Here is a 26293-nt window from a genome sequence, read left to right on the forward strand (position 1 = left end):
TCCCAAACATTGTATAAATACTTAGTTATACATGTATAGTCTACATAGTTCTATTAATTTATTGTCTGATTGTTTTCTTTATTAAGGTTCTTATCAAACCTGTAATCCCCTTAGAATGTTGCAACATAATTAAATACTGTCTTATTATTTTTGTATTATTAAAATTGTTATTTCTTCTAATTCGTATGACCTTTCATTCACACTGATATGATAAACTGCCTTGAGGATAAAGCAATCATTTAAAATCAGCTGGTTTATTAATTATCTTGTGATTATAGTAATTCATAATACCCTTGGGCATAACAAGAGAAGCCAAGTTTACTGACTGGTTGTTTACTTGTAGATGAGTGTTGCCAGCCAGCTATCTCCTGTAGATATTAGCAGTTGACACAGTTTCTGACTGGTTTCTTTCTTCCTGTTCTTTTGTGATGAAATGTTTCCTTTGTGAAGTGATGAACTGTCTCCCCTTCCTTCCTTATATCATAGGTTGTTTTTGTCATCAACTAGCTTCACTCTCTCCTATGGGTGAGGAGGAGCACAGAGGAGCAGGGGCAGAAAGCTGTGTTTGTTGTAATTCACAGCTTTTAGAGGTCACTGTTGTGAGGTTAACAAGCTACTGACCTCTCTCGCTCTTCCTCTCCTTCTCCCCCTCTCTCACAGTGAACTATTTGGTTATTGTAGGATAATGTGAAACTTGTGACATTTTTCTTGCTATGCACACCAATTTTTTTTACTTATTTGTGAAACAGATTATTAAAGCTCTAACAAGCCAGTCTGGCTTTAGAAAGGTTGAACTTTAAGCCATTTTTAACACACCACACAGATGTTTGTACAGTATTTTCAACTGAGTTTGGCCTTGGCACTGTTGGCTTACTATCTTCACCTGCTCCAGTAACAACTGGACATTTTCCACAGAGCAGCTGCACCATCGTGTGTGTGTGTTTGTGTATGTGTGTGTGCATGCATTACTGACTTAATGTTACTTAGCTAAAGGTTTTCTTACACACTTCCCCCTTGTTTGTGTGTGGGTAATCTGTTCTTGTTGATCAGATCTTACCTGCTGATATCAATTTAATTGAAATACAACTGGACTGTGTCTGTGTGTTTGTGTGTGTGTGTGTGTGTCTGTGCAATACAATCTTGTTTTATACCCACAAATCAGGCCACTCAGACAAAACAACAAAGTCCCACCAAGCTACTCTTAAATGGTTTTAAAAAAAAGAAGTCAAAGCAACATAAAATCTGTGCACATATATAAATAAACAAACACACGGTATGCTGAGAGCATGCACACACCCTTTAGCATGAGCCAATCACAATCCAGTTCTCTTTCTATTCCTGTTAGCACCACTTGCTTATTTTGGGGGGCTTTCTTCCTCCTTCCCTCTTTTTCTCTCTACCTTTCTGTCTTTTCCTCATTCCTTCCTTCTCTCGTATTCTCTGGGGAGTCAGCTGACCTCTCCATATTCCCCACTCATTCTATATCTGTTGACATCCTCTTTCCCATTCATTTTGCATGATTTTGAGTTTAATAAACCACAAGAAAATGAAATTGCACCAAGACAAGAGGAAAGGAAAGGTAAGGAGAGAAGAAAAGAGAAAAGTAGAAAACAAGAGAAGAGGTTTGAGTTTGTAAAAGTCACCAAACAACATGGTTTAATTTGCCTCATGCAGATCCTCTACATACAGCAGGGTTTATGACAATGGTAGCGTTTGGTGTGGTGAAGACCCACCAGCCTAGCAACAGAGGGGGTATTACTTCACTCCAGGGAGTATAAATTGACTGCACTCTTTGACCACACTTTCACCTCTCACCTTTACTGGTTCAGTACGCTTCTGAAATGCAGTAAGTGTTCCTCTGACACACACATACAGACACACAGTCCCACATATGTGCTTCTCGGGTGTGTTACTGCTGCAAATTCAATATACGTAACTTAGTCAGGCAGTCAGACTTCTCCAACTCCCTCTCTCCACCCTATCTCACCCTTTCCCCTTTCTATATTTTCCACATGAACTCTATCCTTGTGTGAGGAACAGGTCATGAACTATCTAAGAGATACACACACAGTGGAATAATACAAAAAGATGGCAACTTTCTCTCTCTAGATCCAGATTATTCTATCTTCTTGATCGGGCCACTGTGGACCACAGGCAATACAAGTTTGTGCAGTTATGACACAATTTGTAAAATGCCTTCCTTTTACATTGAGTGACTTTCTTTCGCAAAGGTTTTGTTTTCTTTTACAGTCAATATTAAAAAATGTTGCAGGGTACTGAATTATGTTTTTTCACATCCCCACTCCTACAGCTAAACCTACTTCCAGTAGAGGGCGCCACATGCTAAATCTGCATTATTAGACAGAAAGACAGAAATTGTTTTGTAATGATGGGAATTTCCCTTACCCAGATAAATCGGCCACGCATTGGCCTAAATAAGACCATCTGCCCTGCAGACCATGCCACAAGATGTTCCATCAACGGAAAAAGCCTTATCAGAAAACTATTACATTTATAGACAGAAAGCCTGACATATTATTCCAATTATTTCTAGTTGTTTACCACCATGTGGTTTTCTAATTGTCTGGGGCACCAAGGCATATTAAGAAAAGGAGCACTCCATGAGTAAAGCCTAGGAAATATAGGAGCACTTAAACCAAAGAACATTCCTTCAGACTCATGACTGACCGCTTGACCATAAAAATTTTCTTATTTTCTGTAAAGAAAATAATGTTCTATATTTGTAATTTGTTAACAGCTGTCTCCTAGATTTGTTTCTGTATAGAATAGACGTAACTGCCATACTGCAGTATGTAACAGCAGTTGCTGTAGTTAGGGACACAAAAAGCCTTGGCTTGTGCTTGTTGTTCATATTGTTTAGCAGGTCAGGCAGTATCTCATTATGTCCATTATTATCACATAGGATCTTTTTTTATTTTTCTTCATTAGTATATCCGTGTTTGTGAGTAAACATTCATTAGTACATTTAGCCTTCCCTCCAGTCTATACAATTTGTACAACGCAGACTACCAAATGTATTGTAGATGTTCAGGCAGACATTGAATCGCCATGTTACACCTCACACTCCTGACATATGGTTCCTGCTAGGAGAGGAGAGATCTAGGGAGATGTTGACGGGTGGTTTTCCCTTGCCAGGCACTCACAAACAACCATTAAACATGTGTACGCATCTGTGGAACAACAAGATGCATGTCAGTGATCCAGCTGGCTTCATACCAGGAGCCTGTCATGTTATAAATCATTCATTCTCGATGGACAGGATGAGAGACTCGATTTCGGTGTACATCAGAAGTACACTTAACCCAGCACCTGGCCCACCATTCTGTTAGTTAAATGATTAATGATAATCCCTGATGAATTGAAATATTCTTGTTAGGACATGCTGTCTGGAGTCCATGTACTTGTGAGAAAGAAATTGAACATAGATTGGGATTGTTAAACCATGAAATCATGGAATCATGGAATGTGAGATGGGATCTGTTTGTCGCAGATTGTGTGTCATGTTGTGAATATTTGCTATACAGTATAACATATAATGTATGTGTAGTACTGATTAATGTCATGCCTCATAAAATTAAACAGTGATCTTCAGTAAGTTTCTCTGTCTCTCTTCAGTGTGCACGTAAAGATTGGGATACATCACGTTTTTCATGCTTGAAGGTCAGATTTATGGAAATGATTGTACATGGTCAGCATATAAATGTTAATTAAATATATTGGAATTGATTCAGTGATTTACGTCATCCAGTTTAGAACAGTGATTGCTAGGCAACCTCTTGTTAGTTCCTTAAGGCCGCTGCCAGTAGGAAAGGACAAGTTATTACAAAGTAATGAATTAGTAATGGTGCACGTAATTCCCTGATTATCTTCTCTGCTATTGTGAGCTGTATTTTATACCTCAAATTAAGAAAAGGCATTACTTTCTAATTAATCTTACTATTTGAATAGCATAGTTATATAATTAACATGCAATGAGCAATTATGCTAAATGTTAAATGTTCCACCGTAGGTTCTATTGCTTACAATGTTTAAAACAGCCTACGAATACTTGTGATTTGTAGACCACCAGCTGTGTCGTCTTCTGAAACAGAAAGTAACAGACATGCTTCAACTGTGGGCTCTGAAGTCCGTGTTCCATGGGGTGACATTGTGGAAAAAAATTCCTTATTTTTCTTTTTCCTTTCTGGCATGGCCAAAGATGCGTCTAAATGCAAATGTAGGTCCAATGGAGTATAATTGTGGCCGTGTGATGATTACAATGGGAAACTAATGATTTACCTCTGCCAAGGTCAGGGGAGGTTTAATTAGGAGAAATGCAATCAGTGTCAGGCCTCTAACTGAGACTGCTAGCTGGTCCCCTGCCAGATCCAACCTAAGGCACATCTCAGTGAATTTGTTCATTAAAAGCCAACCGGCACCTAAAGTTGTCATGCTGCTGTTTTAAGTGGAATATTAAAAGAGTGGCGCTCAAGCTCAACCTGATGGGGTAGGGTCAATGTGACTGTGGGTCGAGTGGGGAAGCTTGCAATAGACTGCACCACGGCATTCTATAGTCACGAAATGAATAGTGTCGAACAATAGAATCCATGAATCTGGGCTATGAACCTACAGTTTACATGGTTTCAAAATCAAGAATCCAATGGTCCTGATTGTCATCGCTATTGAATTTATGTTAGGTGAAAGTAGACTTTAAACTCGTAGGTCATTCCTGAGGTGCCTTTGTGACGTTCAGTAGAAGAACCGTGGAGTAAATCATAGTGCACTGCACTAGAGTCTAGACAATGTCTAGGGTGTGTTTATGTGGCACACTATTCCAATGATCAGCTGTTCCCCCTCAGCCATCATTGAAATGACTGTTGGAAGTGAGTCTACAAAAGCCTACACTGTCACCATTCCAGCCTATGCTGGTAAACATATCAATGTTTAATGTTGTAGATCACTCAACCTTGAAATGGAGACTCTGTTGGTCATAATGTATTGCAGATGATTATTTAATCATTCATCCTTTTCACTCATACAGCAGGGCATCACTGTGCGTTGAAAACATACAGTTGTTTTAATGTGATTGTTGTGTGTCTGTGCTGCTTTTTGGCGGTTTTCTGTCTGACCCACTTTCCCTGCTTGACTTCACCGCTGCTGTAGCTGCCTCTGCTAGAGGAGGTCCCAGCCCCTTCCCCCTCGAACACGCCACTTATTCCCTGAAGTGAGTCAGAGCCTCCTTCATACATAGACTTAATATTTGCTCATGTATATTCACTCTCAATGATACATTCTCACTTTTTAGGGGGGCCTGTCTGACTATGTTTATAGTCAATATATTTCATTGCATGGTATGGGATACAGCTTGAAATTAAAATGCAGATTGTTTATGGGCTCTATAAATAAACAATTTAGCGTTGATTTGTTGCAGTACAGTTTGTAAACATTCTAATTCACGATGTAGGCTAATTGTTCTTGGCATCAAGGGTTCATCTGAATAGGCTAGGCTACATGATGATAGAATTGCATATCTCCTACAAACACGGCATTTAACTGGTTCACTCTCGATAGCCTGCTAGGGGGGAGTGCTAATCCGAGCAAGGCGTGCCAGAAAATAAGTTTAATGTCAGAATACCTAAACTTTGCTGAAGTGTCTCTGCATTAACTACGATGCAGTGGTGCTGATGCTGCGCTTCTCTGAAGCCCGGAGAGCTCTCGTTATATTAGCCACGGCTGGTTGGTCGTTAAATGTTTTTCTTCCTTCTCAGATTTTTTTTTAAAATCAGCCAACTAGCAGCTTGACTATCTTGACTGGATTCCTACCGCGGAGATGTGTGCTTGATCATGGCCGCAAAGGTGTCATCAGCCTTAACTTCAAATGGTAAGAAAAGGTCGAATTTAACTAGCAGCGTCAGTCAAGATCTGAAATCTGGTAAATCTGGTGGAGAAGCTAAACCCGTGGTGGGAGATGGGACTCGCACTGTGAATATAGAGCAACATGGAACGCATCCCTACGAACTAAATCCGACCAGTTTAGCTCGAGCCTCGACTGGGCACAGAACGCATCCACTTGAGAAAGAAGGGGAAGAGAAATCAGATTTTTTTTCTACTTCGATTTCCAGCATGACTTCAAGTATGGAGACGGGAATGCTTGGTAATCATAAAGTGAAAAATGTTAGCGGCGGAGATCCTCCTCCTCCATCTCACCACCTCACACCTCCACAGCAACAGTCGCTGCCATTCAATCAATTCACCCAGCATCAACGCCAAATTCATAACAACATTACGAACAACCAACCGCCAACACAAGGGGAGAGTGGAAACCGTCAACATGGTGGAAAAGAGAATATTTTAGGGAATCAAGTCGAACGCCATCAGCAGTTGATGAACAAAAGTGAAGAGGAGAACCAACAGTGCAAAACGGAGGACCGGATGGACAGCAGGTACGATCATGCTAGTTCGGGACCAACGAATAACAACATCAACAACACGTCTCAAAGTGGGAACAGCTCAGTTACAGAGTTTAATAATTATTATGGGAATGGAAGAGGAGGGCCTTGCTTTGATCAACATGGCGGACAACAAAGCCCCGGGACTGGGATAATGCATTCGGTACAGAACACTATGGATCAAGTTCAGAACTCACACGAAGGTTACCACAATAGCCCGTATAACCACTACCAGAACTATCGACCTGGTTACGGCAACAGTGGATACGGAATGATGAGCCCCTCGCGGCAGGGGAATAACATAATGGGCCCGGGCAGCAATACTGCTGTTGCTAATCATAGCAAAGCTGCCATGTCTGCTGCTTCTTCTCCGAGTGGTAATGTAGGAGGATTTCAAAGATTTCCAGGGCAAAGTCAGCAGCATCCTTCGGGGGCTACCCCGACTCTAAACCAGCTACTGACATCTCCAAGTCCGATGATGCGAGGCTATGGCAGTGGCTATCAAGATTACAGTAATCCCTCTGCACAACAACAATCAAGCATGGGGCTGGCTAAAGACATGGGCTCTCAATATGGTTCGGCTACTCATGGCTGGGGAGGACAACAAAGAAATCACCCTACAATGAGCCCTGGGAACAACGGACAAGGAGGCGGCAGGTCTCAGGTATTGAATTGAATGCTTTCTTTATTTGTCTCAGTTTGATCTTTTCTCCGTTGAGTCAGACTGCATATCAGTTTTAACAACCTTACGTTAGTGGACAGAGATAGGAAAGTTAGCTAGCTAGCATAGCTAACAGCAATTAGCCAACTCGGCTAGTGCAGTATGTTGTCGCTAGCTAGTGTTTGATTTCCTATAAACAATTTTATTTCCCTCCTGGCCATTTTCAGAGGGATATGAAGAAGACTTCCTTGCTCTATTCTCCTTATTCTATAAAAGTAGACTGCGCTAAGTTTAGTCGGGTTGGCTGGTAGAACGGTATTGCAATTCATGTCCAAGGTGACTTCTGCTTGGATTGTGGGACACAACCTTGCTAGCTAGCGAGCATTATTGCTTGTCTAAGCTAAGAGGCATTTCGTTTAGAACTTCTGATGCCCCGTCGGTACACGGGCGAGCCCTCTGTGGCTAGCTCTAACCTCTTCCTGATTGCAGCCCGTTTCTTAATGTTTTAAGTTGGACACTTTGGCGACAGTTAATTGGATCAAATCCAGTCAGATATGTATAGCCTGATTTTAACTCATGTCAGACTTGGTTATACTGTTATATTGGAGTATATGGTTAGGCAATGTTGTATCATGATGAATCTGGCAGCCATGGAAATTTACTGTGCATATTTGGTCGTGGCTACGCGTTTCAGTATAGTTCGGGCACGTGACTGACAAAAAATCGTATTAAAACAAATGTACCTTTAGCATTAGCCACTAGTTGCTTAAAGTCTAACATTAGTGCATTCCTTACTAGCATTGGAATTACAGCCAGCTAACAAAACGGAAGCTCAGTCGATTAAAACTATTTCAATGTTTGTCTTCTTGCCTGCTTTGCACACGTTTCGCGCACGTTCATTTCACTCAGTTGGCTAACGTATTTTGGCCAACATTAAAACGAAACCCTGATAACACCGAGCGGTGAACACCTACACATTTCTAGGTAGCAAAGTAAAACATCTAAAATGCTACAGCTAGCCACAACAACAAGGCCCGGAGCGAGCTATTGGAGCCAATTAATCTTCAAAGTATGAGACATTTAAACACAGTTGCTAGACTTTGTTGACCAAATGTGAAAAGTGCTTCACAGTTACTGCATAAAGCTCTGGGCAAAAATAAACAAAAAACAAATGTGTCCTGTTTACATTCTTGTAATAATACCTCTCACAAATATCTTATAATACACTGATCATCCCACGGTTCTGGCAGGGAGCCCATCGTGGTGCCGCCTGCGCCCTGACCTTCACACATGCAGATTAGCCATGTGGCTATTTCTACAATAAGACAAATGCCTCCCCAAATAACAGAGACTACATATACCAATAACGTATTTGTGTCTCTTTTATTGGGGTGTGAAAGGCTTTTGTCAGTCTCTTTCTACTCTTTTAGTTTAGTATATTAGTATATCTAAGTGATTCTCAGTAATCTTTCCTCAATTTGCAATGTAAATACTGTTTACGTTCTTGTTAATCTTTTTAACTATAATTCAGATTTGAGGCTAATTCGTAAACATTGTTGAGTTTTTACCAGTTTAGTTTTCCTGGTTCAATTTTACAATGATGAGATTCAATCACAGACAGCTCTGTAGTAAAAATGTGTGATTTGGAAGTCAATGATCTTTGCTGAGGTATTGTAATTGAATCTTAAATTAGCTCTATTAAAGAGGACGTGTCCTGTTTTTCTATCAGCTTGCTCTCATTCCCACCTAGACTGAGAAACTTAGTATTCAAAGTGCAGGGAGACATTCAGTTGATATTTTGGTGGCATGGCTATCATTGTGGACAATAAAAGTTTTGTTTCCTGTTTGTAATGTTGATGTTTCTAAACTCCACAAACTATAGTAAACTTGAGTTAGATTACAAACTGCAGCACAGTCTGTGTTTGGTTTGTAGTTTCTGAATTGAAAGTGAATTGCCTGGCAGCCTTTCTAGCCAGAGAGAAGCACATTTGACCCATTTCTTTCTACAATTCCCACCAAAAATACCAGCCATTCTTGTCTCTTGAGCAATTTACTTGATTTTTTTTTTTTTTTTTTGTGTGGTTTCAGCTTTGAACTGAACAAACCCACAAAGATCTTGTATTAATGAAAGGATTGAAACCATTTACAATTTGTAAAATGTACCAAAACAACATAATATCAAATATTTACTGCTCTTACCTGAAACATTTTTTGTGATCATTAGACACTTTTGATCTAGCATAGTTTAAAGGCTGTGGTTTTCTTTCATTAAACCATATGAAGTTGCCAGTTTTTATCCCTCATTTTTTTTCTTTGAATCAAATTATATTACAAAAAAATTGTTTTAAAGAGTTACCTAAATAGGGAGGAAATAATCATGCTTTTTAATAAACATCTTTAATGATTTTACATATCAGACAATACTATCAAAGCTGGAAAAAACAGTGCTTCAGTCTTTTCCTCTATGGTTCCTCTACTTACAATTCTCTTAAATGTTACTGAGTGTGTGTCAGATTGGTAATATTGCAGGGTACCCAGGCATGACTGCTGACACTTGGTCCCATTTAAAGTGGACTCCTAGGCTTTCTCGATTGCTCACATTTTCTCTAAGTGCTGCTTCAATTGGCTTGAACTTGGCAGTGACATGAGAAGATTAGCTTCAATTGCTCTCTCACTCTTTTTTGGCACAGCCACTCCACTTGAGGATAACCTGACTCTGAGCACTTGATGGCACATTAGCCTCCATATCTGTTCAAACCCTGGGACCCATGTCAGGCATCTTTGGTCCAGTGGAGAGGGCCTTTTGATTGGTGATGAGCCAGGTGACTGCACCAATTGTGGAATACAACCAAAAACGACCATTGCCAGTTAAAAGAGCTCTTCAAATCATGTTTGATTTGATATAATCTTTCATAAAACATGCCAATTCTTTGTCACCATTCTTGTACTCACAATATTTCATGTATTTAGATTTTCATCAATCTGAAACTGCTCTGTCATGTAGCTGAAGTCTACATGTTGCAGAGAAATGTGACAAACTTCATTGATTGAGACTCTCCTCGTTTACTCTCTGTCACCTAGGTTCAACCCGTAGACGCAATGGCGATGAAGCGCTCCCAACTCTACAACATGAGCAACAATCCGTACTCCCAGCAGCAGGCAGGGCCCTACTCTGGCCAGCCATATGGATCACCCCCTCCTCACCGCTACCCCATGGGAATGCCTGGAAGGGGTCAGATGAGCATGGGTGGAATGCAGTACCCTCAACAGCAGGTATGGATGCTGCCAACATCCCAGCGTGCCGTGGTTTACTATTTGTGTACAGTAGTTAAATAGCCTCGCGGAAAAAAAAGAAGAGAGCAGAGTCTGGTCTCCCGTCACAAGTCTTAAGGACCCGTGGCCGTCCCTGTGAGGGTTTTGCCCGTGTACAGAAGCTGTTGACACACATGTCTATGAGTGAAGCGAGCCAGTTCAGGCCATGCGGTGCTGGGTCAAGTTATTCTGGGTGCAGACTGACTGTAGCTATATTTAGCCCCAGTCTGCTGGTTTGGGTTTTATGCCCCTCCAGAGACAGACTGCTGCTTGGGCCCAGACTGCTGACAGGGCGTGAGTCTGGTGTTGAAGCCTTGGTCCCACCACAACCAGGACTGCGCAACACACACCCACAAACTCTTGAATATACTGCTGTATCTCTTTATGTGTTGTCATTGGCCTCCTGATTGAAGTCAGATCTCAGTGTAACGGCTTCACAATGGTCTCTTTCATCTCCTTGATCCTTTATCCACTGCAGCGATGAAAACATATTAATGGAAACCCACTTTGATAGTAATAGATAATTGCTTTCTATGCCCTCCGTTTAGCCAAAGGCAAAATATATGCAAGGCAAGCACCATACACACCCACACACACACACACACACACACACACACACCATCTGTGATTCTTTTTTCCTGGCAGATTTTGGTGATGGTGGTGATACATTATGACATCATGCTGAATTGTTCAACTAATGTCATCATTCTAGTGGCCTATTCACTGTTTTAGATGGAAGATAGTTTGTGTGATGATACCCATGTGTAATCATTATTCCAATTGGAAAATCTTATGTTGCAGCCTTTCAGTATAAAACATCTCAGCCGTGTAAATGAAAAATGTTGGGTTTTTTTTTTCTCTCCTAAAGGAAATGCTCTCATATCATTACAAGGCATCATTAACAGTCAGCAGCGTTTTCTTTTTGGGTTTGACCCGAGGGCCTTGTGTGTCAGGGCTGTCAGCCCTGCCTGGGTTTCCATCTCCGGGAGAGGGAGTATGTAATGACTTTTATCTGCGAGAGGCCCCAGATGGTCTCCAGACACCTCCTTTATTACCTCACGGATCCTACCTGAAATTGGATGTTTCAACTGGTCAGATACCAGCGGGGATCCACAGCCCTTCTTCTATTGATTGTGTTCCCTGCTCTGTGTGGCCAAATGGCTTGTCCTGCTGGTGAAGAGGGGGCAGGAGGTGGAGGAGGACGTGGGGGAGAGAGGTAGAGCAGGATAAAGGGAGGGTGAGGAGGAGGGAGCGTGGCTGTGTGCATGCAGGAAGCAGTGAAGCAGTGGAGCAGACAGCCTATATTAGAGATGCCATTCAAAGATCAGGCTTAATATTTCAAGATAATTAGGAATGGATTTTTCCTCAGTCGATGATACGTTCTCGGCTCCTTGCTTGGCGGAACTTCTCTGAATCCTTCCACTTCTACCTGCTGTCGTTGGTTTCTGGGCGAAGGCTGTTTCACTTCTGCAGGCTTCAGCACCATGACTATCCTGGTGGTGGGGTTCTAGGCCATTTAGAACCTAGTTAATGTATGAGTCTGATGTAGAGATTGCTGGAGATGCACAATTTTTTTATGGCCTTACACTCAGCTAGGTTAATAGAAGACATGATGTCCCTATCTACAGACGGTTACCTAACTGTTAATGTCCTCGCTCTGCCACAACAGGAAACCAGACGAGAGACTGTTCTCCAGGGCCGTGCAAAACCAGATTTCTAACTAGCCAATTTTTCCATCACAGTATAGAGAGTAAATAAAGGGCAGATATTTGTAACCATTGTGATAGAATTGCCACCAACACATAACATAATTAAAGGCCCTTCTGTTGAGCTAGGTAGGATCCACCACCAGCTGTTAATGGCAATTGACAGTGGTCTCTTCAGAGCGGCTGGCAGTATCTGATGAAGCCAGCTGAAGTATAAGCATGTCAGCGGTGCCTCCAGTGTCTTGCAGCCTGCGTACACATTGATTACTGCTGTAATCAGATGGGAGACTGTCAGGGACAATCAGAGCCAGACCTGCTCCAGACACGGAGGTGAAAACTTCTCCCTCTGGTGTCTCCCAGCAGTGCTGCTGCTGAGGGTTGATATGCACTTGGGCCTGGCCGGGAAACACACAAGGAGAGGAGAGAGAGAATAGAGATGAGAGATGGGCGAGAGAGAGATGGGCGAGAGAGAGAGAGATATGGAAAGAGTGAGTCAGAGAGATGAGAGAGAGAGAGAGAGAGGGAGAGAGAGGTAGGTGGAAGAGTAAAAGAGAGAGAGATGGGAGAATGAGGTCAAGAGTGGAGGGTAGACACTCAGTCATCACTGTCTCAGTTCCACAGTGATGAGCCTATGTTGTGTGTGGAGAAACAGAGTGGACACCCTGAGGGCCTACAGAGGAGTGAACGGGTTGGATGATGCACTGATGCATACAGAACTGAAAGACAGACTTCCCCTTTCCTAAAAATGCTTTTCACTATTGCCTGTTGCCTCAGGTCAGATGGAGCATACATCTCATTGGTTCCTGTGGGATAAATGCTGGAGGGTGTTTTGGTTTAAAGTAGATGTTAACTTATTGACCCCGGGTAAGGAAAGACCTTACCAAAAAAAGTGTAAGATTAGAAGCCCTTGATTTGATGATGCTCTATTAATTGGTCCCAAACTGAATTCTCATCAGTACAGTGGGTGTTTCTTTTTTTCTTAGCTTCCCTCCCCTTCCTTTCCCCCCCTTGTTGTTTGACATCCTGCCTAATGTGAGTGACTCCAGCTGAGGCTCGGGGATGTGCCAATAGCAGATGTTCCCCAAAAACAGGTTACGTAAGACTTCCAAACGACAGCTTGCAGTGAATGGAGGAAGAAGCTGTGTAGTAGTAATGGCGGGGAACAGACTAGGTCACACTGTGCAGGGGCCTAGTGGTTGGAGACTAATCTCCGGTGCCGAGCTCATCACTTTTTCACAGCGCTGTTGGTCAACAAGGCCAGCCCAGGACACAGGGCTTAAGTAGTCACTTGAGTTGATCCATGTGGATTGGAAGTGGAGACTGTGTTTGTTGTGTGTGTAACTGACCAGCTTTCCGTGTCTTGGCCCTCAGCAGATGGCAGCTCAGTATGGGCAGCAGCAGCAACAGCAGCAGCAGCAGCAGCAGCAGCAACAGCAGCAGCAACAGCAGCAGCCGCAGCAACAGCAGCAGCAGCAGCAGCAACAGCAACAGCAACAGCAGCAGCCGCAGCAACAGGGCATGAGTGGGTACAGCCAGCAGGGACAGCCCCCGTACTTCAGCCCCGCCCAGCAGCAACAGCAGCCCGCTGCCCCCACACAGCCACCTTACATGCAGCCACGCCCACCCCCACAGCAGGTAAGAGGGACCACAACTCCCACAATGCCCTTCTCGAGGAACGGCAGGGAACCTGTTGAAACGGGTGTCAGTTCAATTCCTTTTATTGATCACCGGAGGAAGATCCGAGTGTTGGAGTGAAATTGCTCTCTGTGCTTTGTCCCCCTCCTCGAGTGTTTGTCTTCAGGGGACCAGGTGGAAAATGGCACGCAGCAGTGGGGCTACTCATCACGATCAACCATTGTCACTTCCTGTTCATAAAGGAGACAATCAGGTGTGGGGCGGAGCTTCAAAGCAAGCTTCTCAGCCAGCACTTGACTTTTTCATTTAGCAAAGCAGGGCTTATATTTGAAGCTTCATTCCTAACGGCTCAATACCTTTTCATTTATTAGCCCTCGCACAGCTGCGGTCTCCCTATATTCTAGAGAGAGAAAAAAAGAAATCAATATGAAAAGTAGCCCACTCATGGAGGTGGGGGTCCTCTTTAGATTGGAGTTACAGCTATCTGTGCCATCTGCTCTCCAGCTCTAGTCTTATAAAGGCCGGGGACAGTAATGAAGTCCAAGCTCCCTGGACGGTTATTGAGTCAGCGATTTAGCTGCTACCACTGGGGGGAGGGGGGGGTGCAGGGTGGGGGGGGAGATGGTCAGCCGCATTCGTTTTTTCAAGGAAAACCCTGACTCTTGTGTGTAGCCTGTGTGGTGTGTAGCCTGTGTGGTGTGTAGCCTGTGTGGTGTGTTGCCTGTGTGGTGTGTAGCCTGTGTGGTGTGTAGCCTGTGTGGTGTGTAGCCTGTGTGGTGTGTAGCCTGTGTGGTGTGTAGCCTGTGTGGTGTAGCCTGTGTGGTGTGTAGCTTGTGTGGTGTGTAGCCTGTGTGGTGTGTAGCCTGTGTGGTGTGTAGCCTGTGTGGTGTCTAGCCTGTGTGGTGTAGCCTGTGTGGTGTCTAGCCTGTGTGGTGATTACCTGTTTTACCCGTCCATATTTGTATACATGAGTTTCGTTTTGATATTTGACTCCAGAATGGCCAGGAGAACTGCACAACGAGAGAAGCAGAAGTGTACGACCACGCTGGCTGAACTAATGAGGAACTGACCTTGAGTAAAAGCCTCCTGGGTGTTAGGGTGATATCCAAGCAGAGCTCACACACTGCAGCCACACTGCTCCGTGTAGCTCACCCACCGTCTGTTCCTTCAACCCCAGCGCTATTATTTTTCAGTCAGGCTGATAAAGGAAATTGTTTTCAGTTTCAGCCCTGTGCGTCTTCGCCCACTGTTTTTGACCGAGATGATAGGGGAATAAACAGGTAGAATGAAAGAGAGTCTCTGCCCTAACCCCTGCTATCTGGGAGTCTACTAAAGATGGCCGCTGTGCTCGTTAGCGCCGCATCGCTGTGAAGCTGGAGGCTGTAATGATGGAGCTCAGCCGCTAACGACTGCGATACCTTGAACTTGCAGTACGAGGGCCCGCCAGACAGGACGGATAGAGCCTTCGATCCTGTCCGCAGCGTTGGAGAAGACGATAACCTCTATCAAAGAGCCGTTCCCTGCCTCTGTGTTGTTGGTGTGTGTCGGCGTGGCGGGGCACAGTACCAGTGTGCTCAGAGCGCCGGGTATTTCCCCTGTGGCTCCGTCTTTCTCCTCTACTGACAGCCTTAATTAGCTTTGTGTCTGTGTGTGTTTGTGAAACATTGAGGCGGGTTACACTTAGGAAAAATAGGTATGTTTGACACGACAAGCCAGGAGAATAAGGCGGGGGGGGAAAAAAGACCTTGTCTTTTGACGTGGGCTTTTCATTGATGAAGTACGCTGGGGGGTAACTTTAGTCTTGCTGTTAGGACTTGTCTGAGTGAAGATCCGTTTCTGTTGAGGGAGTAGGTAAAAAAAATGCTGCTCTGCTGTCGAGTTCCAAAACCGGTATTTAACTGCAGATATTGATGTGGTGCTCATGCGAGCCAAGGAGCCTTTTATCAGCTGGGATGGCTCCAGGGTATAGCACGCTCCAAAGGAAGGATGATTCTGGCCTTTAAAGTCGACTGAGAATAAACAATAGCTGTTCTCCCAGCTCAGATTGTCTGGGTAGAGCAGACTGGAGCACACGGGCAGCCCCCACTCATTGTCTGCGTCACTATGGCAACAGCACTCCCTCCGTTGTGTTTCTCACAACTTGATGAGTGTTTTCTAACACGGTCCACTCTGCTGGGGATCCATCATAATGAAGAGGTGTTGTGTGGAATAGTGAGAGGCCTTCTGAAAGCTGTGCAGATTGGGCCCGCCGTGCCTCTCTGGACACGTCCACATCTTCCTTTCAGCAAATGGATCGCTCCTTGTGGAGCATGTGGAACACGCCAGAATTCAAAAAAAAAAAAAAAAAAAGTGCTACAAAATACAATTTGAAATACAGTTTGATCATTTTAACAAACCTAAAACCTATCCTTCAAATAACAACGCATGCCTGATTATACACTGATTCATGTTTCTAGCAGGGTGAATCATTCTCTGGAGAATGATGCTTCAGGGAATTGCAGAATGGGTACTTTTACACCTCATACCGCTCGATTGCTCGTACATTTCAAATGACCCACGCCCCCCTCCCCCCATCCCACTCGCCGTTCCTCAGACACATAAATGGCCATCAGTCAGTGTTCTCTTCTTGATTGGACATGGTTCGCCTGGGCAGGGCAAAAATTCTCAAGATGAATTCTGTTTAATTCTCTTACATCATGCGCTCCCCCCGTGCACTTCAAACTATTTCTCTCTGAACATGTCATTGCTGTGCAGCCAGGCATTTGCGAATGTAAAGATGTTCGCCTTTAATGTGTAACTTGTGTGTAGTACTGCTGACTGCCAGGCAAAGCTTGCAGCTTGACAGAGCGTCATAAACATTACAACTCATGGAGATCGACCGTTAAACGAGGATCAAACGACCATAGAAGGTTATGAAATAACGCTGTGGTTTTGCAACGTTGGAGGGAGGGGGGTACCTTCACAGCTCTATTGCATCCATCTCCTGAGGGATTGTAATTCAGATTTCCATTCTATAATCTGTGAAGCTCCCTCCGAAGCACCCACCCACTCTTCTTTCCAGTGGAAGTCTTGTGATGAAACACTCAATCCCTTGTGGAGCACAATCCAAGTAGACGTACATCTGGTTTCTCTGTGGGGGTGGAGCTGGCCTCTTGCTGGCTGCATACCTTCACTATGATGTGTTTCCCCTCTCGGCACTTTCAGTCTCCAGGCCCTCCCAGCTCACACCCCCATCCCCAGCCCCCCCTCCCCCCCACCCCCAGCCTCCCAGCTCACACCCCCATCCCCAGCCCCCCTCCCCCATCCCCAGCCCCCCTCCCCCATCCCCAGCCTGTCAGCCCCATCCCCAGCCTCCCAGCCCCCCGCCCCCCAGCCTCCGGCCCCTGTCGAGGGAAGCAGCCTTTATCTAGCGAGAGCAGCTGTTCCACACGGCACACGAGCACGCTGGAGCGCTGATGTCATAAGTGGAGTGTAAACACATACCTGTGTCTGACCTGGCCACGACCCAACTAGCACAGCACTGCGAAGGAGCAAGCCAGCCAGCCTTCAGTAAATATGTCGGCCCCCCCGCCTCATTTCCACCGATGCTCAAATAAACTTGCTCTCCATTAGCGGGGGGTGCACGTTTGTTTACATTGTCCAATTAGTGGATGTAAAGGCAGGACACACACACACACACTCTTGTCATACTTTCCAAGATTTATGCCTCCACTCCTCATTTCTCGTTTTAGCATTTGCCCTCCGTACCTATTGCTGTGTCAGGGTCACGTTTGAGGAGATTATTCAGAGTAAACTTCCACAGAAGAGATGCTGTACCTGCCCAGTCATTGGACGTCAGACCATCTTGTTGTAATCTATAGACTTCACATCAACCTAAAAGTACAAGTCATTGTTTTTCTACAGGATGAGGGTGTGGTGTTGGTGTTTGTTTTGGTTGGGCTTTGCAACCATCTGCCCCAATGCTAGTAGTCTGGCAAAAAAAGGAATATGAGGGTGCTAGCCTGGCAGAGTTCAAAAACAGCAATTATCAGTCGTGTTAGCGGGCAAACTGGAGGCAAGATGCCACTCCCTCAGCCATGCCATGCACCGTGCCTCCGATTGTGGGGGGGTTGTTAAAGCTCACTTGGCGCCCTCGTGTGAGTCATAGCCTGTTTACTGAACAACAGTAAGCAACATGACAGACTTCCACACAGAGGACAGCAAATGCTAGCAGAAATGGATGATTGGATTGGGATAGTTAAATAGCTTGGCAGTTATGTTTCTGCATTTTTGGGCTCCCCTCAACCCACCGGTCTCTCTCTCTCTCTCTCACACTCTCTCTCTCTCTCTCTCTCTCTCTCTCTCTCTCTCTCTCTCTCTCTCTCTCTCTCTCTCTCTCTCTCTCTCTCACTCTCTCTCCCCCTCTCCTGTCCTCCCCCAGGAGGTGCCACAGGATGGCTATGGCAGCAGGGGCCAGTCTGCTATGACCCCTGGGAAGCCCAACCATGAGGAGATGGGCCTCAGCCAACAGGAGAGACCATCCAGCTTACCTGTGAGTTCACACATCCACACACCCATCAGCAGCTCATGGCACATGTATTCAAGTGGCAGGAGCCTACACGTCTGGCTGACATAACCTTCTGGATCCCTGCCACAGGTTTAGCAACATCTATCAGAGTGTAAAACTCCTCACTCCTTGCCTTCGCTTTCGCTCTCTCTCTCTCTTTTTGTGCTGTCACTCATTGCTATGATCTGGACCAAAGTCTCCTACATCACTTGGAACTCTCACCATTCAAAGCGTCTGCCTCTTTCTCAGTCTCTCTCTCCCAGTCTCCCTCTCTAGCTCTCCCTCCCTTAATCTCTCTGAGGACTGGCTCTCCTTTTAAGGGGAAGTTGTTGCCCACACAGGCCCAAATTGAATGCTTGTCTCATGGAGAAGCGATGTGAAGAGGAAGGTTGTCTGCTGAAGGGCCTGCTAGCTTCCCGCTGCTCAGCTCCCAGCCTTCCTCTTCTCCTTCCCTCTCTGCTGCAGTCTCTTCTCAACTGTTCCTGGGCTGAGCTGGCAGCACACTATTGGACCACAGGCCCATCAGTCAGGGTGGGCTCATACTCCCCTCAACCAATCTCAAGGCTTCCTTGCTCCAAAGTATTCATTTTGTTACTGTAAGAGTTGTGCAGGGGACCTTGTAATTTTCTTAGCTTATTACCACATTTTACACACATGGCGTATGTTTTGACTGCTTGTCTTGAAGCTCCATTAGGCAAGACTGTTTGGTTGGCTCTCATACCACTCCATTTTGGAAGACCTTTTTATTCCTGTTCTCACCTCGTTCGTCTTCCTAGGTCCTGGGAGAGATGAATCATTAAGCGGGTCAACTTAGCAGTAATTGCATGGCATTTTTTTTTATCAGGGCCGAGAGCAGCCGCCAAGGTGCACGCAGGGAATTGCAATGCAGGGTTCCATTCCAGTGGCTAATTTGAATTGATTAGGTTTGTGGAATCCTGCTTTGGCTCGGATGAGAGCTCTGAGAGAGTTGAGCAAGTCTACCCTGGAGATGCCCTTCACCATGGTGCGGTTAACACTTACACAATCTGCAGCTGAAACTGTATGTATGGCTGTTTGGGTCATAACTGTTAGGGCCCTCCTCACCCCTTTTTTACCCAACCCTCACCAACACTTAACTCTTCCTCAGCCCTTATGGGTGTTTTCAGCAGATAGGCTAAGGTGCACAGACCACTGATGCCCTCCTGACTTGTACAACTGTCATGTCAGCAGTATTAAACCACCTTGCACATCTGTGGGGTTAAATGCCACACATTTTCTATATGCTATGGTTCCTCATGTCTCAGTGACAGACTAGCTCCCGGGTCCAGGACCCAACCTACTCTGTAGCGCCCCTATTTCTATGCCTGCCGCGACTCTCCCCCCTCTCACTTTGCTATGACTCCCTCTTCCTACCGACTATGACTCTTCCTTTCTGCTTGCTATAACTCCCTCTCTGCCTGTTATGACACTCTCTGCTTGCTATGACTCCCTCTCTCTGCCTGCTATGACTCTCCCTCTCTCTGCCTGTTATGACTCTCTCTGTTTGCTATGACTCTCCCTCTCTCTGCCTGTTATAACGCTCTCTGCTTGCTATGACTCTCCCTCTCTCTGCCTGTTATGACGCTCTCTGCTTGCTATGACTCTCCCTCTCTGCCTGCTATGACTCTTCCTCTCTGCTTGCTATGACTCTCCCTCTCTCTGCCTGTTATGACTCTCTGCTTGCTATGACTCTCCCTCTCTGCCTGCTATGACTCTTCCTCTCTGCTTGCTATGACTCTCCCTCTCTCTGCCTGTTATGACTCTCTGCTTGCTATGACTCTCCCTCTCTGCCTGCTATGACTCTTCCTCTCTGCTTGCTATGACTCTCCTTCTCTCTGCCTGTTATGACTCTCTCTGCTTGCTATGACTTTCCCTCTCTACCTGCTATGACGCCGTCCTCGCTCTTTCTCTTTGAAGCCAGGGTGCCAGTGGTGTTGCCATGGTGACAGGCTGCAAAACAGCCCCCTCAGAAAATATGCATAAAAACCTGATTGATGTACTAATCACGTTGTTATACTGATGGAATTTCTTATTATTGATGTTAATTCATACTCAGGATATATATTTTTTATTTTGAGAGATACATTTGCCGGCATGTAGGCAGTAGAACATTGTGTACTGCCAGTGATTCATCTAGCCTAGTTCATTTTAGCAGATGATTTCTCAGCACCTCCTTCTCGCTGTTTTGCTGTAGTCAACATACCCACACGTCTGAATGGAGAACAGCTGGCATTTGGACACATAAAGAACAAGATTGGTATTGAGCCGTGCAATGATTATTTCATTAATACCCAGAACCTTTGAAAATATTACAGCTTTTGTGGAGGTGGAGAGATGAGGGAGAGATGTGGGGGGGGGGGGGGGGGGGTTTGTGCTCCACTCTCGATCAATCTGCCTACGAATGTAACCGCCGTGCCTCTTTCGAAGCGTCCTGTGTTCTGTTTGAAGAATTCCTGTGAAGAGTGACAGGATGTTTAACTCTCAGCACGGCCATTCATTTCTTCTTCTTCCCTTTTCAAACTGGATCAAATCTTCCCCTGGCCTGGCGCGGCCCCAGAAATCTTTTTTTGGAAGGAGCAGGAGCGTATTGTCTCCCCTCCCATCAGAAGGCAGAGCGGACGCCGGCACTGGTCACTCTCTCTCCCAGCCACCCTGGAGACATGCCTTCCCTTAAAACATCTCTAATGGAGATAAAGCGACTACATGGGCTGGAAAATGGCTTTTAGAATATAGAATAAAAGATGGCCACGGGGAATTAGCCATGCGCTTCGAAGCTGAGGGAACCATGGAAGAAGGGGAAAAAAATGATTTCACGATGTTGACTTGTTTCTGCCTCAGCAGCACCTCTGGAAGGTCTATGAAAACTGAGTTAATAGATTTTTCTGGAACGGGGGAACTCGAGTCCAGTGTTTTCAAGCTTTAAACGCATTATGCCGTTTACTGTAGCTAGTGTGAGACAATGCAGATGGACGAAGATCAGTCCCTGAGAAGATCAGTCCCATTGTGTGGTTTAGTTAAGATGGCTCAGCAGCTTGAAATCCTCCTGCTCTCTCTATCCTACCCAGAGGCTGAATCTGAGATGATGATCTGAAGCACCCTGCAGATGATGCTTTGCAGTACACTCTTAAGTGTGTGTGTGTGTCCTGGGCAACTGGAAGCCTTCAGGGAACGTCCACATACACTCCATGTAATTCCAGGCTGATTAGGGGGCCTGGCTTTACCCGAGCACTGTTCCAGGCTGTTCTCTAATCTGGGAGTTTTGGTGCCTTGCCTGTTGCAGCATAAAGGCCCTGATTGCGCTGTAATCTTGTGTCCTGATGGCTGTGTTATTAAAGCAGCTCCTATGCAGCTCTGGGGCTCTCAGCCCTGCCATGTGATTGGCACCCACCTGGAGTACTGGACTGCTGCCAGGCCTTTGTGTGTGTGTGTTTGTGAGTGTACACCACTGGTACAGTAGGTTTCTTAAGTGCTTAAGTACCACACTCAGAGCTTTATCTTTCTCTAGCTAGCATGACTTGACAAGGACTGTGAAGCGTTTACTGTACAACCATAAACAGTGTTGTATCAACAGATACTGGTACTTACCTTTCAGCAGAACCCCCTTGGCCGCTGTGGAATCCATTAGAGACGTCACACACACACGCACGCATGTACACACACACACACACACACCATGTCGGAGAGCTGTGTGGCCCATAACAGGAGTTATGAGCTCCAACGTTTGGCTGAAATATGATCTGGTGGAAGCGGTGTGGTTGGAGCGATCTGTGAAGAGTGTAAAAGATGAATAAATCAGAAATACTGGCTGTAAAATGGAACACATTTACAGGCAGCAAATAGGTGTAATTCAGGGGTTGATGGTTCTGCCTATACGCCCTGCTTGCATTTAGACTGTAGTACGAAACAGATGATGCTCTGCTCTTAATAGAGAATAACCTGCATGACACTTCAAATGGGGACTGCATCACATACCTTACTGTGATCTGCGAGTCACAGTGAAATACAGTATTTGCTTTGATCATGTATGAGGAAAGGGGAGAGATGGAGAGAGGGAAGGGGAGAGATGGAGAGAGGGAAGGGGAGAGAGGGAAAGGGAGAGATGGAGAGAGGGAAGGGGAGAGATGGAGAGAGGGAAGGGGAGAGATGGAGAGAGGGAAGGGTGAGATGGAGAGAGGGAAGGGGGAGATGGAGAGAGGAAAGGGGAGAGAGGGAGACCTCCCAAGCTGAGTGACTATGCAGCTCGTCCTCTTGACTGATAGTCTTGGTTCTAACGTGTCATCAGCCTTCTAAATGTCTACTTTCTCAGAATTAAATTGGACAGAAGGAACGGCAAGTACGAACAAATGAACTCAATGCTCGACCCCCCTCACACAAAGTGGGTTGAAAGCATGTAGATAAGTAGCCAAAATGTGGTCATCTAGCCGGCTCGCTCTCATAAAACATGCAGCTCAGGCAGAAATCTCATCAAGCGTTTGAGAAATACCCGTTTGCTGGCGACAAGCTAGATTAGAGGACATTGACGGGGAATGAAGCTGGGAATGGTGACGCGTGTTCCGACCCTCATGAGCTCGGCGCTCTTCAGCTGCCAGTCGCACCACGTCAGAGGCGTGGCCTCGCTCGTGCAGCACTCGCTCCCTCTCCTGCCCCGTGGAGCCGGGTCTCCTTGACCTGCTGAACGCAGCCCACCAGCCTGTGATCACCACAACGCTGCTGTCATTCTCCTGCTAAGGTCTGTCAGAACATCATCAGAGCAGCTCTGGTCCTGCCCTGGAGCTCATGGTGGCTTCTGCTCCCCTGCCCGTGGAGGGTGTGTGTGTGTGTGTGTGTGTGGGGCGGGGGGCGGGTGATTGTTTGTGTAACTTCTACAGTAGTACACCATGGCTCTGCAGTTTGATCTGCCAGTGAGGGCACAGTGACCTCCCCCCACACACACACACACACACACACACACACACACACACCCACACACCACCACCATCCCACTGATTGACGGGATGACAGAAACTCTACGGGACGGGAGCGCTAGGCTGAGGGGGGTGCGCCCGCAGGGGGGGGGGGACATTTGTGTGTGTGTTTTTTCCCGCCTCATGCTCTGTCCACGGTGCCCTTATCTGTCAGAGAGCAGCGTGTGGGGAACAGAGAGTGCACGCCACGCTGACACGAGAGCACGTCTCGCACTGCAGCACTCTGCCCTCCTGTCACATCCCCACCCTACACCCTGCTCTCGCGCTAAAAAGGCTTCTGGAGCAAGCAGTGGGTGTGTGTGAGTGTTAGAGAGAGAGGCTAGAGTTATAGCCTTAAGCCTCACATTATTCAGCACAGTCCAGCAGTTCAATGCCATGTTTAAAAGGCGGGACGATTTCATAGGAAGCGTGGAACTCCACAGTGCTGTGGTCCTCCCTGGATACCCACTCCACTGGTGTCCAGCTGAACAACGCAGACCTGCTCTTCCGGAGCAGCTGATTCGGTGCTCTAATGAGCATTTCCCTGAGGTATGGCCTATGCGGGTGCAGCTGGGCAGACCATTACGCTGTGACCTCAGAGTGATGGGAGCAGGAAGAACCTGGGCGGGAAACACCAGCCCATTGGCTGTTCTGTACTGCCACACTTCTGCTGAGGATTCCAATTTAAGACTGGTGAGGAACCTGGACCTACTGACCTGTACCCACAGTAACATACCTACTGACCTGTACCCACAGTAACATACCTACTGACCTGTACCCACAGTAACATACCTACTGACCTGTACCCACAGTAACATACCTACTGACCTGCACCCACAGTAACATACCTACTGACCTGCACCCACAGTAACGTACCTACTGACCTGCACCCACAGTAACATACCTACTAACCTGCACCCACAGTAACATACCTACTGACCTACACCCCCAGGAACATACCTACTGACCTGCACCCACAGTAACGTACCTACTGACCTACACCCACAGTAACGTACCTACTGACCTGCACCCACAGTAACATACCTACTGACCTGCACCCACAGTAACATACCTACTGACCTACACCCCCAGGAACATACCTACTGACCTGCACCCACAGTAACATACCTACTGACCTGCACCCACAGTAACATACCTACTGACCTGCACCCACAGTAACGTACCTACTGACCTGCACCCACAGTAACATACCTACTGACCTACACCCACAGTAACATACCTACTAACCTGCACCCACAGTAACATACCTACTGACCTGCACCCCCAGGAACATACCTACTGACCTACACCCCCAGGAACATACCTACTGACCTACACCCACAGTAACATACCTACTGACCTACACCCCCAGGAACATACCTACTGACCTACACCCCCAGTAACATACCTACTAACCTGCACCCACAGTAACATACCTACTGACCTGCACCCACAGTAACATACCTACTAACCTGCACCCCCAGGAACATACAGTACCAGTCAAACGTTTGGACGCATTTTCCCGTTGTACTGACCTGTACACACGGTCCTAACCTTAGCCCTGGATCCACATGTGTTAATGCCCAGGTGTCTCAATGGACCCCATCATTCACCATCCATCTCAGGGGGCTGATACATCAGACTCTGAGGGCCTCATTTACTAACATTGCGACCGCAGCTTAATCTTTGCCTTTCCCCAACCGCAAATAGCGCACGGTGTATTTCCGCATTTCGCGTGGTATTTATCAAACCAGATCCTCGTCGGGCAATCAGCGCCCATTAGTGTTAACGGGCGCGCCGTTAAAAGACGGGAAAATCGCCTGCATGTTACTGCCATCATGGGTGATTCGAGGAAAAGAAAAATAAAGTTTGTCAAACAGGAGCTAGAAATGTACACACCCACTTTCCCTTATACCATCCCAGCAGCGGTAATCTGCGTTTTTACTCAAGTGCGCTGCCTTTGTAAATACGGTGTTATGTCTTTACCCGCTATTTGAAATGGGCGCAATCCTGTTAGTAAATGAGGCCCTGAGTTATTAGGAAACAGTCAAGTGAGGAATAGCTTTGAATATTATTAGTTAACCTTGTATTGAAGGTACTCCGTATCATCTTCCGCTGCTAGGCTAGTGTGCCCCCGCACGCCCGCCCGCCTGCCTTCACACACACACACATACACACACACACAATAACGAAGTGTGATTAGAGTAGAGGACTCTCGTGAGTTAATAGCTGGCTGTGTTTGATGGGGCCTGCACGCCTCAGAGAACATGGTTTTTTTCATCCCTTCCTTTTTCATCATGCTGTATTAAAGGGAATTTGAAATGTACTTCCTCCCACTCTTGTTTATTTAATCACAGGGTCTTTTTAAGGGGAGATAAAATAAACATGTGGCCAGCCTTCCAGAAGTAATTGGCGTTTTTTTTTTTTTTTGTCTCTTTTCTCCCAGGGTCTAACAAGGTTTAAGCTGCGGAGGAGAGAGGGGGGTAGGGCGAGGAAGGACAGGGTGAAAAGGGGTGAGAGAAATGAAGGGTGAAAAAAGGGAGGAGGGGGAGGGAGAGAGAGAGAGGCTGGCTAAACCCAGCTGTAGAGGGGCTAGGCTGGATTGTGGGTTCTGCATACACAGGTTGGCTGCCACAGCTCATGAAGCTGATGAAAATCCTCCCCTGATGAGGCATACAGACCTAGCGCACACGCTGGAACCTACCTGTCAGCCATCAGACACATCATGCTGGAGAATTCACACAGATTGGGGGGTTTGTGTGTGTGTGTGTGTGTTCAAGAGAGGGATGGAGGGTGAGAAAGTGCTGAAGAGAATATTTTAATTTGCTTCCATTTCCCCTAGTCCCCCTTATCACAAACTGTGAGTGCAGTTGGGGGAGGAGTGTGGGCAGACTTTGAGGTCACGGCACACACACTCCCTGTGACTGTCTCGCTCCTAGGCAGGCTGTTCTTGATGTGTGTGTTTATTTACCCAAGCCTCCCTGCCATCCCACACCCCTGTTCTCTATCTACTTCCAGAGCTC

General features: G+C 46.0%; 1 protein-coding gene across 1 annotated transcript in view; it reads left to right on the forward strand.

Moving 5' to 3' along the window:
- The first annotated feature begins 5802 nt into the window (after nucleotides 1–5802).
- LOC146287153 (AT-rich interactive domain-containing protein 1B-like) overlaps nucleotides 5803–26293 on the forward strand; it is a 46853-nt gene continuing 26362 nt past the window's right edge. The window contains 4 exon segments of the mRNA XM_084700584.1: nucleotides 5803–7113; nucleotides 10192–10383; nucleotides 13500–13763; nucleotides 18184–18294. Of these exon segments, the coding sequence (XP_084556710.1) occupies nucleotides 5845–7113; nucleotides 10192–10383; nucleotides 13500–13763; nucleotides 18184–18294 (1836 nt within the window). The 5' untranslated portion in view covers nucleotides 5803–5844.

The sequence above is a fragment of the Hypomesus nipponensis genome, chromosome 6, assembly GCF_054491055.1.
Source record: "Hypomesus nipponensis isolate SF chromosome 6, ASM5449105v1, whole genome shotgun sequence".
Taxonomy (NCBI): Eukaryota; Metazoa; Chordata; class Actinopteri; order Osmeriformes; family Osmeridae; genus Hypomesus; species Hypomesus nipponensis.